The following is an 18,878-nucleotide window of genomic DNA, read 5'->3' on the forward strand; positions in this document are numbered from 1 at the left end:
AACCACACAAGTGCTGCTGTACATGGAGATGCCCCATTAGAGCTTGGAGCCCGGAGGCAGGCGTCTCCATTGCCTCGGGAAGTTCCACCCCTGCGTCCTCCTGTATTCCGGCATTGGCAGGTATCACCAATAGAAATTAATATTGATAATGTAATAGTGCCACACATTTAGAGAAGTGCCCAATTCTCACTTCAAAAACAAAAAAGTGCTAAACAAAAATTACACGTGGATAAAATTAGTGAAATACTGTACACTATGTGCACACAAAAAAAAATCTTAGTGCATTACGCAACTTCAAATCGGCATACCAGCTGTGCTTTGGATAGCCATTCATGTTAAATGACACCAATGTCATCCGAATTTCCTGTACTCCTGCAACCACCACTAATAATCTCAAAGTAAGAAGGAGTTCCCAAATAGGTAGTACGTTCAGAGAAAACTTTTCATTCCTCATACAAACAACCTAATATCTCTGTACACTGAGAAAGCAAATATAAAGCCTATCTGAAACAGAGGTAATTGAGAAGTATGAGTCCACACATCCAACATGTTTCTTCCTTTATCTGCTTTGGACTTCCTCAGGGGCAACCATAACTATATATACAGTATGTACTAGCGTTTGCATGTGGCTTCGCTTGAATGGATGCCTGTTATTGCTCAAGGGAACTAATTTTACAAAGACAGTAGTGCCATCTAATATTGTGATGTATATTTTATATTATACATATTGATCACAAAAGTTCTTTGTAAACAATATTTGCAGTTAAGGGAATAACACAAAAAGATGCTTGGGGCTACCTACTATCTCATGGGCAAGCCATGTAAAGCTGCCTATGGGAGAAGCAGCTGGTCCTAAGATCTACACCTGCAGCCCTGAGTGTTTTTCTGGGTGTATCTATCTATCTATCTATCTATCTATCTATCTATCTATCTATCTATCTATCTATCTATCTATAATCTTTATATAGATATAGTTATTATGTACTTATTATGCAAGTGTTGTGTGTCAAGTGTGTTTTGTCCTTTATTGCTCCTTTCCCCAATGTCATATAGAGATCATATATACCTCAGTTTCTTTCTAGGTCACTAAGCTATACAATAGTAACAGACAAAAATTCAGAAAAAAGCTTTATTTCATCTCCATAATTCTTAATCAGTCACTACAAGTATATTTCTCAAAACAAATTGCTATGTACAGACACAATCCTTACAGTTTTATTATATGTATAGATCTACTGTATATACTCCCCCATCGTATGTATATTATTTGTTAATACTACAATTATGTATACTGTTGAATAGGGTTAGCAAAGTCCTTATGATGAAAGTGTAGTAGACACTGAGGCGAAATGAGCACTATGTATTACTAGAGGAAGCCATATAATGAGGACACTGATAAAGAATCACAATTTCTAAACAGAAACAAGGACTACAGGTCCATGCAGTGAGGGAGGGTAACCGTTCAGATGGTCGACAGTGTTAAGGTCGACACTCATTAGGTCAACCACTAATGGTCGACATTGACATGGTCGACATGGTCAAATGGTCGACACATGAAAATGGTTGACACGTGAAAGGTCGACACATGAAAAGGTCGACATGAGTTTTTCAATTTTTTTTTCTTTTTTGGAACTTTTTCATACTTTCCGATCCACGTGGACTACGATTGGGAACGGTAACCATGCGAGGGGACGTGGTGCACTAGTTGGGGTTTCCAGTCACTTTATGCAGAAAACAACGCCAAAAAAAGTAAAAAAATCTCATGTCGACATTTTCATGTGTCGACCGTTTTCATGTGTTGACCATTTGTCCATGTTGACCATGTCAATGTTGACCATTAGTGGTCGACCTAATGAGTGTCGACCTTAACACTGTCGACCATCTGAACTGTCGACCATTCATACCGGAACCGTGAGGGCGTGTGGTTGGATACATGGAAATTAATACTTCTACCTTTGCTTTTGTAGACATAAAAACAACTAACTATATAGCCTTCATGGCCTGACAAATACACTGTTCAGTCACAAACGAGGTTTCTTGTAAAATGCAACTAATATTCAAAACTCTTTCCCTTCTCCTTCAGGATGTGGACAGCCTGTTGATGTAGAAAGTAGAATTGTGGGTGGCAGCAACAGCTCATTGGGAGAATGGCCTTGGCAAGTGAGCTTGCATCTCAAATTATCTCCTAATAACAACAAGCATGTGTGTGGTGGATCTATTATTAGCAACCAATGGATAGTAACAGCAGCCCACTGTGTTGAACTGTAAGTATTAAGTTTTGCTTAAAGTTTATCAGCGTTTGATTACAAATGATTTGCCATACAGACTATAGTATGGTGGCATTGTGGTAATGGTACACAGTACTACAAGGACTATGTTGAAAATGATATGACTATACAATAGGTCACATGTCACTATGCCAATTACTACTTTGCAGCATCAAATATCGCACCCATAGTAATCAGGTTTAGCTGTGTAAAGGGTTGGGCGCCTCACTATTCCCTTGGGCATCTCGCTACCCCCGGGGTAGCGAACTGAAATTATGATACCACGCCCGTCAGCAGAAACAGAATGGGTGTGGAAGGAGGCGGAAAAATTGAATACCGCCCATTGAATTAAATGGAAAACACTCGCCCCCATGACCCAAGAGAGCCTCACCATTGCATATTGTCTGTTATCTGCACTAATTTCATCATCTCACCCTACAACCTACCCCTGTGACCACTTCCTTCCTAATTTTCCATTAGTATCTCTACCTGTGGCATATACATACATATCTCCTCTCACACTATCTGTTTGCTTGCCCCAATGCTGTGATTTCGCCCTTTGCTTTCCTCTTACACCTCTTCTTTTAGGAAACTAATGTCAATACCAAATTGCTTTCTAACAAATATTTAAAATGCCCGCTCTAATATATACTGCAGACGCCAGGCGCATCTTATTACCATATACGATAAAAGTGCGCTGTACATCTCAAAACACTACATCCCTTAAGAGAAAAGAATACACCCACACATTATCTGAGATCCAAAGCTCATTGATGTATATTTGTTATTAAAAGGATATGTATTCAATATATCACAATGTACAGTATACATATAGTTACATGGTTACAATTTATACAGTAATCAGTTAATACAAAATACATACAGTTACAGGCCAGCATACCATACCATTCCCTCAATGCATCCTCCTCTTAATATATCTCTCACAGCAAATAAATACAGGAACTGGTCTGGCAACATCTCCACCATCGTCTGGAACAAAACAGCAACTCACTCCTGTGTGTGTCTGATCAGCAATGTGTTATCTAGTTTGGGGGAGTGCACACATCTAGTCTAAGGGAGGGAACTTTCTCATTCATGATGAGTCACTGGTCTGTTCATATGCTAACCAGGTTCAGCCTTGAAGACATCAAAAGGGCTGGCATGAGTTTCCTGTCCACCACCTGTTTGGAATGTCCATTGTCCTAATAAGAGTGATTTTAGCTTTAATACATTTAATCATAACTACTTGTTGCAATGTCCTACAACTTAATAACAAGTATCAAATGAATTTACACATTAATCTGGTTGCTTTAATACCAAATATGACATGTCTATCTTGCTCCGTTCCAATAATATGCATACATGACGTTACTCCATTATATCATTTTAAATCATTATGGTGTCTGGTGCTTGATATGTTATAATTATGTGCTGTATGAAATAAGTGTCGAATCCATCTCTGTGGCATGTCCGTGTAAATGCGTGTGTTACTATATATTGCTGTGCTCGCTGCGCGTATTTGCAAGCATAGCGACTCATAATGTATGTAGTCTGTATGTTCTCTCTATGTAATATTTTTGACTTCAACACTAATCAAAACAACTAGTTTGTCACAAACAGTACTGTCCCCTTCCACCTGTTCTTGTTGTTGTTGTTGTTACAGTATCTGAAATCCATTGCTGCTTGTCTAGATTCTTAAATGTTGTTGCCCTGTCTGGAAACAGGTGCTATTCACCACCTGGAAAACCAAGCAACAAGTTACATACAGTGATGCTACTTTGCAGTTCCCTCCAGAAAGCAGCTTTGCATAGAGGTCTGCAGCTGTTGCTATTAGGCCATTTTACTTTTGCTGGTTGAGCTCAAAGCCGGCAAGTGTGGCTTCCAGGAGACAGGGTGTGTGCTCCAACGCTTTTTGTTAGACCAATGGGGTTGGATTCATCAGGGACTTTCAAATGTGTTGTGAACTGCCCCTTTTTAAGTAATATGCATACTGTAGTTCTCCTATTGGCCAGTTTGAGAGGCAGTCTCTTTCAAATTAAACACTGAGATTTTATTTACATCCATGATGTCATGGTAATTGTCATGTAATATGGGTTCTCTATAACAGTATTCTTATTTATTAAATAAAGTGCATATAACATCCATAGCTATGTTTTAACTTTTTAGGCCTCCTTTCCTTAATTATATAATTACTATTATTTATATTTTCTGTACTTATTGGGGCTTGGTTTTCAGATTTTTTTTTTGCAATATTACTACAAGGGTGTAGAATATGCAAAGTTTTTAAATATCATGAGGGATTAGATTTTTTTTATAAAGTAGTTTCTTAATATGAATTGTTGACAAATGTTTAAATTGTGCTCTTTGCTATAAAAAAATGGAAGTAGGGGGATTAGATTAAACAGGAATAATTCAAAGTGGTTCTTGAGGTTTCTTGTTTATGGTTTTATAGACTATAATTACAAATCGAGACGATTGTTTTGAATCTTTATATTTTATTTATTTTTTGTTATTATTTGAATTAACTATTGTGCTAAGTTTAGAGAGGTTGATGTTGGTATTGAATCAGTTTGGTGTCCTTTCTTCCTTTTTCTCTCTTGTGGTCCAGGTAGGCACATAGTTCTCTATGGTGGTGTTCTGAATTCTTTAATCTTTTATGAATAATTTACTGCACCTGGTGTTCTTGAAATGTTTTCCTTTTCAGTACTTGCCAGGACCAACCCTGATTAGCTTTCAAGGTCAACGGGATTGGACATTCCCGTGGTGGTTTGGCTGTAAATTTCGTATTATATGGAACCAATGAACAGTCATCATCTTTCAGTTTCCTGTCTGGATGATACTCTTTATTTCTTGAGGAAACTTGTCATCTTGAATTCTATATTCAGGGCGTTAGGTGTTTGGAGATTATAAATCCTTTAACTTTTATCACAATACATAATGTCCAGAATGTTTCCTCCCCTCCAAAGTGTGTCTACTTTTTTATAGCCATGAATTTAGTAAAATGGGATTATGTTTTTGGGTAGATCTGAAATGTTCTGTATACTAGTGTTGTCATTTCTTTTTCTATGTTTATGTGTTCCCCCACTCTTGCTTGTTCAGTTTTCTTGCTGTGTGGCCTACGATCACACCTTTTGTGCCGCAGCTTTTTTTTTTATATTCTGATTTTTTTTTTGTTAATTCTGATATGAATTGGCTGATAATTTTTGCCATTTGCTTTTTGTTTTACACATGTTGCAGTAATAGTATCTTAGTAATTTTTTCTTCTTTAACTTAGGTATTATAATGTATATACCATTTTCAGATTATCTTTTACGATTTTTCTCAAGCCTTCATCTTTCTTCAAGATTGGTCAGTGTCTTTTCACAAGTTCTTTGTACTGCCCATTATATTATATAAGGAATAGCACTTCAGTTTCTTCTGTTTTTATCCTTATATTTGAGGAGGTAACTTCTCTCTATCTTCCTTGTTTTCTCTAGTTCTTTTTCTACTAATTGCTGTATTTTCTTTCTATGAATTTCTCTATCAGCTTTGTAGATCGCTCCTTCAAGTCTATCTGTCTGTCAGGTGCAATTACTTCATATCCATTTGTAAAGTCCTCCTGGTATTTCTTTGATTCAGTTCACACGATGGTTACTGTAGGTCGGGTGGGAGATAGTTGTTGCATGCAACTTATTTTGTGTATGTTTTGGTATGAAATTGTTCTCCTTCTGCAAATATAGATCCAGGAAGTCATCTTTTCTCTGCTTTGGTTCCTGTAAACTGCAGGTCTTGCTCATTTTGGTTTATATATTCTTTAGGGTTTTTCAATTCCAGTTCTGTTCCTTTTCATAGTACCAGTATATAATCAATGTACTTTCCATGTGATAATATGTCCTATATACGGTTTGTTTTTGCAAGTGTAGTTTGCCTCCCATTTGGCCATAAACAGGTTCACATAGCTTGGGGTTCCCTTAGCTGTACAACAAACCTGTCTATGGTGGGAGCCCCATACCACTTTGACTTTTGACTTAGGGGTCTATGTACTTAGCCTTGGAAAGAGATAAAGTGGACAGAGATAAAGTACCAATCAATCGGCTCATAACTGCCATGTTACAGGCTGTATTTGAAAAATGACAGGAGCTGGTTAGTTGGTACTTTATCTCTGTCCACATTATCTATCTTGAAGACTTAGGGCCTAATGCAGACCTTATCACTGGGCAGCAATTTTTGCAGCCCTGTGATCAGATAGTCGCCGCCTACAGGGGGAGTGTATTTTTGCTGTGCAAGTGTGTGATCGCATGTGTAGCAGAGCCGCACAAACTGAGTTTGTGCAGTTTCTGCACAGCCCAGGCCTTACTCAGCCTCTGCGATGATCGGGGCCGGAGCTGACGTCAGAATACCTCCCTCAAAATTCCTGGTCCCTCCTGCATTTTTACGGACACTCCCTGAAAACGGTCAGTTGCCACCCACAAATGCTCTCTTCCTATCAATCGCCTTGTGTTCACCCATGCGAATCCGTCGCACAAACGCATCGCTGACCGGCAAACCCCATTGTTATTGTCCGATGCACGTGCGCATTGCGGTGCATACGCATGCTCAGTTCAGATCTGATCGCAGGCTGTGGGAAAAGGCAGCCTAGTAATCAGGTCTGAATCGGCCCCTTAGTACGGTATCCGGTCTCTAGGTCAACAAGACTTAGTTCGACAGTGTCTAGGTCGACCACTATTGGTCGACAGTAACTAGGTTGACAGGGTTTCTAGGTCGACAGGGTGTCTTGGCCAACATATTCTAGGTCAAGAGGTCAAAAGGTTGACATGAGTTTTTCACATTTTTTTTCTTGTTTTGAACTTTTTCATACTTTACGATCTACGTGGACTACGACTGGGAATGGTAATCTGTGCCGAGCGCAGTGGTAGCAGAGCGAGGCACCTTGCCCGAAGCAGCCATGCAAGGGGACACAATGCACTAATTGGGGTTCCCAGTCACTGTACGGCAAAAACGACCCAGAGACCCTGTCGACCTAGAATCCCTGTTGACCTACTTACTGTCGACCAATAGTGGTCGACCTAGACGCCGTCGACCTAAGTCTGGTTGACCTTCAATACCACACCCCTTAGTACATAGACCGCTTAGTATGAAGTTGATACCTTTTAGAATAAATCCAAATTGACAATGGATTCTATTCTTCACATCCTGCCTTATGTTCAGTGTATAAGGATTTCACATCATATGTTGTTTTCATGAATGGGATCAGACAGTCAGGCATCTGAATTTTTAAGTAGCTCATAAGATGCAACCTCCCTTTCTGACTCTTGTGGCAGTGTTTGAAGAGTTGATTTTGGCAAATGCTCCTGCATACACACCTATGCAAATATGGGGCCAAACAGCCAATTTTGGGTGATCGATTGGATAATTGCATAGGTGTATACCCAGTTTAAGCCTAAGCTGCTGAGAAGGGTTATTGGAGTACAGTATAACAACAGCTACATGCTCTTTTTTGTCAATGTATAGGCTCTCTTTGCTGTGATAGCATAGTCTCTTCTAGAGTCTTCTTGTTAATCTTGTTATGAAGTTGTGTACTGATCACAGTTATGCTTAATCCACAACCTGTTATTGATGTTTGGACATACATGGGTTGTGCAAGAAGTTTCCGGAGGCACAATCTTTTTATAGAGTATCAAGCAGATGGAACCCAATGAGATGCCTATCTCCTTCTGTAACTGGGTCAAGGTCACCTTGGCATTCACCTCAACTATGGCCCGCATGTCAGCAACATTGTCCTCAGTGATTGTGGGCACAGGTCAGCCAAATTGCTATTTGTCTTCTAGGGACTGTCTCCTGTGCTGAAATTCCGCAAACTACTCATCGGATGGTGCTTCATTCACAAAAGCAACTTGCAGTCAGTCAAAAATTTCCTGCTGTCGCAGCTTGCAGTCAGTCAAAGGTTTCCTGCTGTCGTAGTCGTAGAAGATCATGGCTCTCCAGTGGCTTCTGTTAGCTCCATAACGAGTTTGTAAAAGAAATGAATATGATGACTCCTTCAGTGTGCAATACTGCTTATATACGGTTCTATACCTTGACATTTCACAAGAACTTTAGTCAGAGATTACAGTTCATAACCAGTCAGATTGTGTCTTCTCTACCTATGCACTGCACATCCAGAAACTTTTTGCACACCCCTCAAAGAAACGTATTATGCACTAGGCTATGTAGTGGGAGCGGTTGTTTTGTCTTTCTTTCCTTTTACTCTTTAAGGTTATTTAATGGGGAAGATTTTCCCCTGTGGTTTATGTTATTTTTGGTATCTTTGATTTCAGCCTGGAGGCATCAATCTAAAATGTACAGTCTATGTTCAGCCTAGTTCTTTATTTTCATGTGACATTTTTGACCTATGAGGAACATTCTTCAAAGAAATTCAATGGAGATAAATTTAATCTGTGGTTTGACCTGATCCTGTACTTTTTCAATGTAATCTTCAATTGCTTTTATTTAAGACAAACGGTAATGGTCAGTGTCAAACACTAGAGAGACAATTTCAGCACTATATATACACTGGTGCAGTTAAATGACTTACTAAAATTGGAGCCAAACCACAGTACAGTAAAACACATTTTATGTTGTTAAGCGGCAATATTTCTCACCACTGTTTACACATGCATTTATTTCTCTTACATCCTAGAGTAGGCATGTCCAAAGTCCGGCCCGGCGGACAATTGCGGCCCGTGCTCCCAATTCCACCGGCCCGCAGCCTCTGTGCATCCCTCAGCTCTCAGGCACACTGCCTTTGCAGACCGCTGCACTGACACTCCCCGCCAGTTGCTGTCAGCTGCCCTACACGGTGACTGACAGCTATCTTTCCCTCCTCTGCGTGCAGACTATAGGCTGGTCTGGTGAGACAGGAGGGCTGGGGCTGCCTCTCCTGCCGTGACAAACCCAGCCCTCCAGTGTGTATGAATCTATAAAAGGAGACACCAGGGAGGATCATCACGGTGGCCATCTTTACTGCAGCTCCGCAGCAGTATGCAGTGATCAGTGGTCTCAATAAGTTCAGTGCTTCACCCCCTCATAGGTGTTCTGCGCTACAGCATTTTCACTTGTAAGTTGTTCTCCAATGTCTATCTGGCAGCACTGCTGGGGGCATATAATGTGTATCTGGCACTGGGGGCATTTGTGTATCTGGCAGCACTGCTGGGGGCATTTGTGTATCTGGTCAGCCCCCACACATTTTTACCTCACCAAATCTGTCCCTCTTTGCAAAAAGTTTGGACACCCCTGTCCTAGAGGGTACTGGGAATCCATTTAGAAAAATGGGGTATAGACGGGTCCACAAGGAGCCTTGGGCACTTTAAGAATTTGATAGTGTGCGCTGGCTTCTCCCTCTATGCCCCTCCTATCGGACTCAGTTTAGAATATGTGCCCAGAGGAGCCGGTCACGTCGCTGGAAGCTCCAGAAGAGTTTTCTGCATTTATTTTATTGTTTGTTATTTTCAGGCAGCTCTGGATGGCACCAGCATGCCTGCTTCATGGGACTTATGGGGGGGGGGGGGGCAAACCTCTTGAAGGGTTAATGGTCCCCTTCCCCGCTGACAGGTCACAAGCTCCTGAGGGAACTATTCGCACACCCCACCATGGCAAGTGCACATTCCCGCAGCACGCCACCACCCCTAACAGAGCCAGAAGATAGGAGAGTGGTGAGTACTAAGCCGGCGTCCCAGTTAGCGGGTCGCCGGCCATTATGGCGGCATGAAGGTACGGAGATGCACGGCTTCTTCAGGAGTGGCGGAGTCTCCAGACTCAGTACACAGTGCGGATGCACCACTTCTGAGGGAGCGAACTGGGTCTAAGTACACTACGGGTGTACATAGTACCCAGACTTGCATTACAGACTTAAAAGGCGACTGACTCCATTTTAAGCACTACCATTACCTCAGCCAGTATAAAAAAGAGGGAAGACTGCGTGCCATTGAAGGGGTGGGGCTTCACTATGAGCGGATTCAGCAGCTCATCAGTGCCATTTTCCTTCTGCAGTGCACACAGACGCTGACTGACAGGGACGTGCAGCTCCTCCGAAGAGACTCCAGATTACCTCAGTGGTACCAGGGGGTCATAGCAGGGGGTGAGCGCTTACTAGTGTACTAAGTCCCAAATCTGGGTACTTAGTCTGCGACCTGGCTAAGCTTGGCATTAGCAGTAAGGGCACTGTGTGCTGGCTCCAGGCTATATCTGTGTCTCTCTTGAAGGGCTCTTTGTGGGTTAATTATGCATTTAACATTTTCCTGTGTGTGTGCTGTCACTGTCACAGTATCTCAGACCAAGAGTGTGTTTCATGTAAGGCACAGTGTTCCTCTTCTCCAGGGGGTTCACTACAGTGTACGCAGTGCAGTGTACCCTCCCAGGTTAGCAGGGCAGAACCATCTTGGCTTGATTCCATTAGGGGAATGATTTCCAATATCTCTTCTAAATTGTCCAGCAATGAGAAAGAGACGCAATACTTAAGAAAATCGATGACCGAGTTTATGAAAAGAGACTCAGTACCCAAACTAGCGTCTCAGTCCCCTTCCATTTGTCCGCAAAAACGTCCTTTGGCCCATATCCTGCAGTCTGACTCTGATGATGATGGGTCAGACATGGAGGAGGGGGAGGTGGACTCAGAGGTGGAGAAGGCTACTCTATTATAGGGAATAGAAGCTCTCATAGAAGCTATCAGAGACTTTCTGCATATCCCTAATAAGGTAACAGAGGAGACGGAGGAATCTTATTTTAATATAAAAAAAGAAATCCTTGGCTGCTTTTCCTGTGTCTAAATACCCTGTTTGAAGAACCGTGGGTTAATTCTGATAGGAAATTTCAAATCCCTAAAAGGTTGATATCATCTTTTCCTTTTCCTCCTGAGGATAGGAAAAAATGGGAAAATCCACCGATAGTGGATGCATCAGTATCCAGGCTGTCATGGAAAATTGTACTGCCTGTCCTGGATGCAGCTTCCTTGAAAGATACGGCTGATTGTAGAATTGAGAATACACTCAAATCTTTGTATACAGCTGCTGGGGTGGCCCAGAGACCCACTATAGCATGTGGGTGGATTACTAAGGCCATTGCCAAATGGTCAGGTAACCTAATTGAGGGGTTAGGTACAAGCCCGGCGACAGGGGGGGTCAAAGGGGACAGCTATACCGGGCCCCATGGTTCAGAGGGGCCCCGAGGCAGAGGAGAACAAAACACGGGTGCTGGAGTGCCTGTAAATACTCTATATTCATTGGCCGCTCCGCCCGCCCACCAATTAGGAAAGAAAAAAACAACAGTGCACACCATCGATACCCCCCCCCCCCCCCCATGTGCCCAGGAAGATCACCTCCCGCCGGGTGCATCTTCACAGCAGCAGCGTCACCCACAGCCCCACCGCAGTCCCCTGGCTGAGAAGCAGAGCGTCCTGAGCCCAGGAAGATCACCTCCCGTCGGGGACACCTTCACTGCAGCGGCACCACCCGCAGCCCCACCGCTGTCCCCTGGCTGTGGTGAGTTCCTCCTGGGTCCTGGCACCCCCACTGTTTGTGTGTGTATATATTTGTATATATATATATATATACACAGTATATATATATATATATATATATATATATATATGTGTGTGTCTGTGTATGTATATACTGTGTGTATATATATATATATATATATATATATAGATATATATATAGATAGCGGTTAGGTTCGGCACTCAAAAGGGTATGTAGCGTAATACTTGCTGCGGTGCCCTCTGTGATCTATGGCAAGATCCAAATAGGTGCGGAGGTCAGCGGCACTCAGCAGACGGGATAAAGCAGTGAAAATTCTTTATTGACGTCCTACGCCGTTTCGGGGACTTACCCCCGTCTTCAGGGACAGATCATACACAAGTGATAACATACAAAGAAACATATTTATACCCTCCCAAACAAGCACTCATTAATGGGATCATACTCACCTGTCCTGGCGTCAGCGGCTGCAGCGTGTCCAACTGTGCGGCATCCAGGTCGCGGAGAGGTGACGTCAGCCTGCTGAGTCGAGCGGGGAGTCTATCGCGGGAACGCAAGTCCCGTTACCAGGCAACCCCAAGCTCAAGACGTCATTGAAGACGCTTCCCTCTGCTGGTCCTCGCCAATCACAGGGCTCTGTCTGTCAGCAGACGCACTGGGCAGGGATTACTTCACCATTGCTAATCGTTGCTGGGCAACACCTAAACAGAAAAAAACTTATTAAAATATGCAGTGTGAAACACAATCAATTAAACAAAAATGAAACAAAAATAAACAATACCCAGCTAAAATACTCGGGCTATCATCCACAGTTGACTATATTCCTGGCGGATACAAACTAATATATACATAACATAATAACAGTTATAAGACAAAAACACATGTGATAATATAAAAACGTAAAAACATACATACTTTGCAGCGCTGATGTCACCAGCCTCTATACCTGCATCCCCCATGGTGCAGGTGTGGAGGCGGTACGGTCACTGATTACAGATAACCCATTATATCTAGGCCCAGCAGTGGAGGTATTCTTGCAATTATTAACTTTGGTGTTGACCCGCAATTATTTTTCATTCAACGGGCGCGTATACCTACAATTGGCAGGTTGTGCGATGGGGTCCCCGGTGGCCCCATCGTACGCGAACGCCTTTATGTATACAGTGGAAACACAACTCTTCAGTCCTGAGATAGAGCCATCTATGTGCCTTTACAAGAGGGAAGCGTCTTCAATGACGTCTTGAGCTTGGGGTTGCCTGGTAACGGGACTGTCAGGAATCGACTCACCAAGCTGACATCTGTCCGCCGCTGCGGACTCCGTCCTGGCTCCCTGCGGTCACCTGTCGTCCACGTCCCTGCCATCGGACGCCATCATGGGCCTGTGAGCGCCCCTGTGACGGCGGCGTGTAGCGCGCCGCATTCCCGCTGGGCCGCGGCATGGGCGCCGCCATGACAGCTTCCAATACTCAGCATACGGCGGCCAATCCGGTGCTTGGCCGCACCCACTTTTCCTCACTCCACCAATGACTGTTAACCAAGGGGTATATATGTAGCTGCAGGTTCAGTCTGCAGGCATCCTGGACTTTGTGTCACTCCTGCGACTCATGTGAAAGGATCTGGTTCCTGTCTCCTCCGTGTACCTGGCTATTTACCTGAGACTTTGTACTCCTGGTTACTTCACTCTGCTCCGTGGAACTTCAAGCCCCAGCAATACCTGCATTCATCAACAGGCTTCACACCCATCATTACCTTGTGTGCTTCAGCCTAGCAGTAGAGACTGACTCCAGGTGTGTTCCATCTCTCCACCTGTGATACAGCTTGCTTGCTGTCAGTGCTTCACCACCTGCACTGTGGACACAGTCAGACTCCTGCCTCTGCTATCAGGTTTGCCATATTACATCACCTCTGCTTAGTTCCATGATTTAACCTGCACTGGTTCCCATACCAGAATATCTCCACAAGTTTCATTCATCTGTTTATCATCATTACCGGTTATCATTTCTTCAAGTCATCATCCATTCTGTTCCATAGACTTTCAGCTATTACGCTGTATAATTGACACTCATATTTATTATTATTTCTGCTGCCGTTTTGTTTATTATCTGTTCAATAAATACCATTGCGCTCATGCGCAGAAACATCATCCAGCCTCCTCGTTTTCTCCCATCTACCTCCGCTGACCCACTAGCGCCCCCTCCGGGGACACAGACAAAACCCGATGTGACAGTAAGTCCAGGATCGATGGACTCGGATGGTGGACGGAGTGTGGGGTCAGAGGCCTTGCAAAATCTGGTCTCCCGTCTGGATGGTCAAGAGGCTGCGCAGCAGCAGATGTTTCAATTCCTGCAAGGGATGTCCTCCCGGATAGATACACTACAGCAATCTCTGCCTAGTGTACACACTTCTTCAGTTCCTGTTACTCCAGCACCTGCCAGTACTGTGAGTTCTCCTATGCCGGCTGCATCAGCTCCAGTGTCACGTCTGCACCTGCCCGTGCCAAGCAAGTATGATGGCAGTCCAAAGTTATGTCGCGGGTTTCTTAACCAATGTGAAATCCAGTTTGAATTATTGTCACATAATTTCCCCACGTCTAGATCCAAGGTTGCCTACATCATCTCTCTACTCTCCGGATCTGCTTTGAGTTGGGTGTCTCCTCTGTGGGAACGTGCCGACCCTCTGATTAACAACTATGCAGAATTCGTGTCAACCTTCAGACGGATCTTTGACGAGCCTGGTCGTGCAACATCAGCTTCGGCAGACCTGATCCAACTTCGTCAAGGTACCCGAAGCATGGGACAATATGTCATCCAGTTCCAGACGTTGGCCGCAGAGATTCAGTGGAACAACCAAGCCCTGGTGGCAGCTTTCTGGCATGGACTCTCGGATCGGATCAAAGATGAACTGGCGATCCGTGATCTCCCTGAGCAGTTGTCTGATTTAATTTCCTTGTGTATCAAGTTGGACTCTCGCATCCGCGAACGCAATAATGAACGTGCCCGGAGTGAGCCCCGCAGATTAAGGATGATACCTTCCGTACAGTTCCAGTCTCCACCTTCTGACGAGCCTATGCAAATAAATAGGTCCCGCCTAACTCCTGAGGAGCGGTCAAGAAGAATGCGAGAGAGACTATGTCTATATTGTGCGGCTGCAGGTCACCAGATTAACTCCTGCACAGTGCGTTCGGGAAACGCCAGATCCTAACTTGCAAAGGAGGAGTCAAGTTGGGATCTTCTAGTCAAGCTCCTTCTAGTCAAGATCTTATCCTTCCTGTGACTTTAGAGACTTCAGTTGGGCTTCAATCTGTATCTGCTTTAGTGGACTGTGGAGCTGCAGGAAACTTCATCACCCAAGCTGCGGTAAATAAATTTTGCTTGCCTGTATGTGAACTTTCTTCCCCAGTCTATATTACCGCCGTGGATGGTAGCCGAATCCCCAAGGGGAATATCTCTCACCAGACTGCACCAGTGGTTTTGGGAGTTGGGTTCTTACACTCTGAATTAATTAAGTTCCTAGTCATTCCTCAAGCCACCCAAGAGATCGTGTTGGGCATGCCCTGGCTCCAGCTACACAATCCACAGTTTGACTGGTCAACGTTACAACTCTCTTCTTGGGGTTCACATTGCCATCAGTCCTGTCTAGCCCAAATCTGTCCTGTAAAGTCTACTGAAGTTAAAACACAGTCAAGCCTTCCTGCGGCTTATCAAGATTTCTCTGACGTCTTCAGTGAAAAAGCCGCAGATGTCCTGCCGCCCCATAGAGAATGGGATTGTCCCATCGATCTCCTTCCCGGCAAGAAGCCACCTAGGGGGCGTACCTACCCATTATCTGTTCCCGAAACGGAAGCGATGAGCAATTACATCAGGGAAAATTTACAGAAGGGATTCATCCGTCCTTCATCATCACCAGCTGGTGCAGGCTTCTTCTTTGTTAAAAAGAAGGATGGAGGACTGCGTCCATGCATTGACTACCGGGGTCTTAATGACATTACCATTAAAAATAGTTACCCATTACCACTCATCACCGAATTATTTGACAGAGTTAAAGGAGCCCGCATCTTCACCAAGTTAGATCTTCGCGGTGCCTACAACCTCATCAGAATCCGGAGTGGTGATGAATGGAAGACAGCTTTTAACACTCGAGATGGTCATTACGAGTACCTGGTAATGCCATTCGGGTTGAGTAATGCCCCAGCAGTGTTCCAGCACTTTGTGAACGAAATCTTCCATGATGTTCTGTATAAATACCTTGTAGTTTATCTGGATGATATCCTCATCTTCTCCCAAGATCTTCCCTCTCATCGTCTACAAGTCCGTGAAGTTCTCCGACGTCTTCGTGAGAACCGGCTCTACGGTAAACTATCCAAGTGTACCTTTGAAGTTTCCTCTATACCCTTCCTAGGATATATAATTTCCGGATCGGATCTTCAGATGGACCCGACAAAATTGGAAGCCATTGCCAATTGGTCCATTCCAAACTCTCTCAAGTCTATTCAGCGATTCCTGGGATTTGCCAACTACTATAGGAAATTTATTCGGGGATTCTCCACTCTCATCGCTCCTATTACCAACTTAACTCGGAAAGGGGCAAACCATTCCAACTGGCCTGAAGAGGCTTTAGCGGCCTTCCAGAAAATCAAGCTGGCCTTTATGTCTGCTCCAGTTCTGTCCCAGCCAGATGTAGACAGACCGTTCGAGTTAGAGGTGGATGCCTCTACAGTTGGAGTTGGAGCTGTTCTCTCCCAGAAGGGAACTGATGGGAAGATCCACCCCTGTGGAATTTATTCTCGTAAATTCCTCCCTGCAGAAGCTAACTATTCCATTGGAGATCAAGAACTACTGGCGATTAAGCTGGCCCTCGAGGAATGGAGGTATCTCCTGGAAGGGGCCAAACATCCGTTCAACATCTACACGGATCATAAAAATCTGCTATACTTAAAGGCAGCCCAGTGCCTTAATCCTCGCCAGTCCAGGTGGTCTATGTTTTTCTCACGTTTTAACTTTAAGCTTCATTTCCGTCCAGGTTCGCAGAATGTTAAAGCTGACGCCTTATCCCGATCTATGGAATCCGAAGAGGAAACGCCTGACTCAGTTCCACATTCCATTCTGAGTCCTGTGGTATTTGCTGCATCTCAAGTCTCCCCAGCTCCTCCTCCTGGTAAGACTTTTGTTTCCTCAGAACTCCGTCCCAAGTTGCTGTCTTGGGCCCATCAATCCAAGTTCACTGGTCATCCCGGGGTTCTGAAAACCTTCAAGTTCCTCTCTGAAACATACTGGTGGCCAAAGATGAAAGCTGACATCAAGGATTTCGTGGCATCCTGTCCTAAGTGTGTGCAGCACAAGACTCCTCGTCAGTCTCCAGCAGGTCAGTTACAACCATTGTCTGTTCCTAGTCGCCCCTGGTCGCACCTGTCCATGGACTTTATCTCCGACCTTCCTCCTTCTCAAGGATATAATACCATCTGGGTTGTAGTGGACAGATTTACCAAGATGGCCCATTTTGTTCCTCTCCAGGGTCTCCCTTCTGCCCCAAAACTTGCCCAAATCTTCCTACGGGAGATTTTCCGCTTACATGGCCTACCCTCAGAGATAATATCTGATAGAGGTGTACAGTTTGTAGCGAGGTTTTGGAGGGCTCTCTGTTCTGCAATGCAAGTCAAACTGAAGTTCTCGTCATCTTACCACCCTCAGACGAATGGGCAGACAGAAAGGGTAAACCAAGAACTAGAGACATTTTTAAGGTTATATGTTTCATCTTCCCAGGATGACTGGTTGGATCTGCTCCCATGGGCCGAGTTTGCCCACAACTTCCGCTACCACACTGCTACTGAGACGACTCCATTCTTTGCAGTGTATGGACAACATCCTCGTGTCCCAGACTTCCAAGAGCTTCCTCACATGGATGTTCCTGCCGCCACTTCTGCTCTGAGTCAGTTTTCTTCCATCTGGAGGAAGATCCACACTTCTCTAAAAAAGGCCTCCAGCCGGTATAAACACTTTGCTGATCGCAAAAGACGTGCAGTTCCTAGCTTGAAACCTGGGGACAAGGTTTGGCTGTCTACCCGGAACCTCCGTCTTAGGGTCCCGTCTATGAAATTTGCACCACGTTTCATTGGCCCCTTTCCTGTCGAAAGAGTCATCAACCCTGTGGCCTACAAGCTGAAATTACCACCTTCTCTGCGAATACCTAATGCTTTTCATGTTTCTCTCCTCAGACCTTTAGTCCTAAATCGTTTCCAGAGAGCTCTTCCAGTTGGTCCCAAAATTCGAACTCAGCGGGGCGTGGAGTTCGAGATTGGAAAGATTCTGGATTCCCGTTGCCGGTACGGACGACTTCAATATCTTGTCGATTGGTCCGGTTATGGCCCAGAGGAGAGAAGTTGGGTAAATTCGTTGGATGTCCATGCTCCAAGGTTGGTCCGTGTCTTCCACAACACTCATCCTTCCAAACCACGTGGGTGTTCGGTGCCCACCCTTAAAGGGGGGGGTACTGTCAGGAATCGACTCACCAAGCTGACATCTGTCCGCCGCTGCGGACTCCGTCCTGGCTCCCTGCGGTCACCTGTCATCCACGTCCCTGCCATCGGACGCCATCATGGGCCTGAGAGCGCCCCTGTGACGGCGGCGTGTAGCGCGCCGCATTCCCGCTGGGCCGCGGCATGGGCGCCGCCATGACAGCTTCCAATACTCAGCATACGGCGGCCAATCCGGTGCTTGGCCGCACCCACTTTTCCTCACTCCACCAATGACTGTTAACCAAGGGGTATATATGTAGCTGCAGGTTCAGTCTGCAGGCATCCTGGACTTTGTGTCACTCCTGCGACTCATGTGAAAGGATCTGGTTCCTGTCTCCTCCGTGTACCTGGCTATTTACCTGAGACTTTGTACTCCTGGTTACTTCACTCTGCTCCGTGGAACTTCAAGCCCCAGCAATACCTGCATTCATCAACAGGCTTCACACCCATCATTACCTTGTGTGCTTCAGCCTAGCAGTAGAGACTGACTCCAGGTGTGTTCCATCTCTCCACCTGTGATACAGCTTGCTTGCTGTCAGTGCTTCACCACCTGCACTGTGGACACAGTCAGACTCCTGCCTCTGCTATCAGGTTTGCCATATTACATCA

General features: G+C 44.6%; 1 protein-coding gene across 1 annotated transcript in view; it reads left to right on the top strand.

Annotated features, from left to right (window-relative positions):
• Positions 1-18,878, top strand: part of LOC134923949 (plasma kallikrein-like) — a 136,315-nt gene that overhangs the window by 85,184 nt on the left and 32,253 nt on the right. Inside the window, exon 11 of the mRNA XM_063920799.1 lies at positions 2,084-2,264. Within this exon, the coding sequence (XP_063776869.1) occupies positions 2,084-2,264 (181 nt within the window). The remainder of the gene's footprint in view (positions 1-2,083; positions 2,265-18,878) is intronic.

Source organism: Pseudophryne corroboree, chromosome 1 (genome assembly GCF_028390025.1).
Source record: "Pseudophryne corroboree isolate aPseCor3 chromosome 1, aPseCor3.hap2, whole genome shotgun sequence".
Classification (NCBI taxonomy): Eukaryota; Metazoa; Chordata; class Amphibia; order Anura; family Myobatrachidae; genus Pseudophryne; species Pseudophryne corroboree.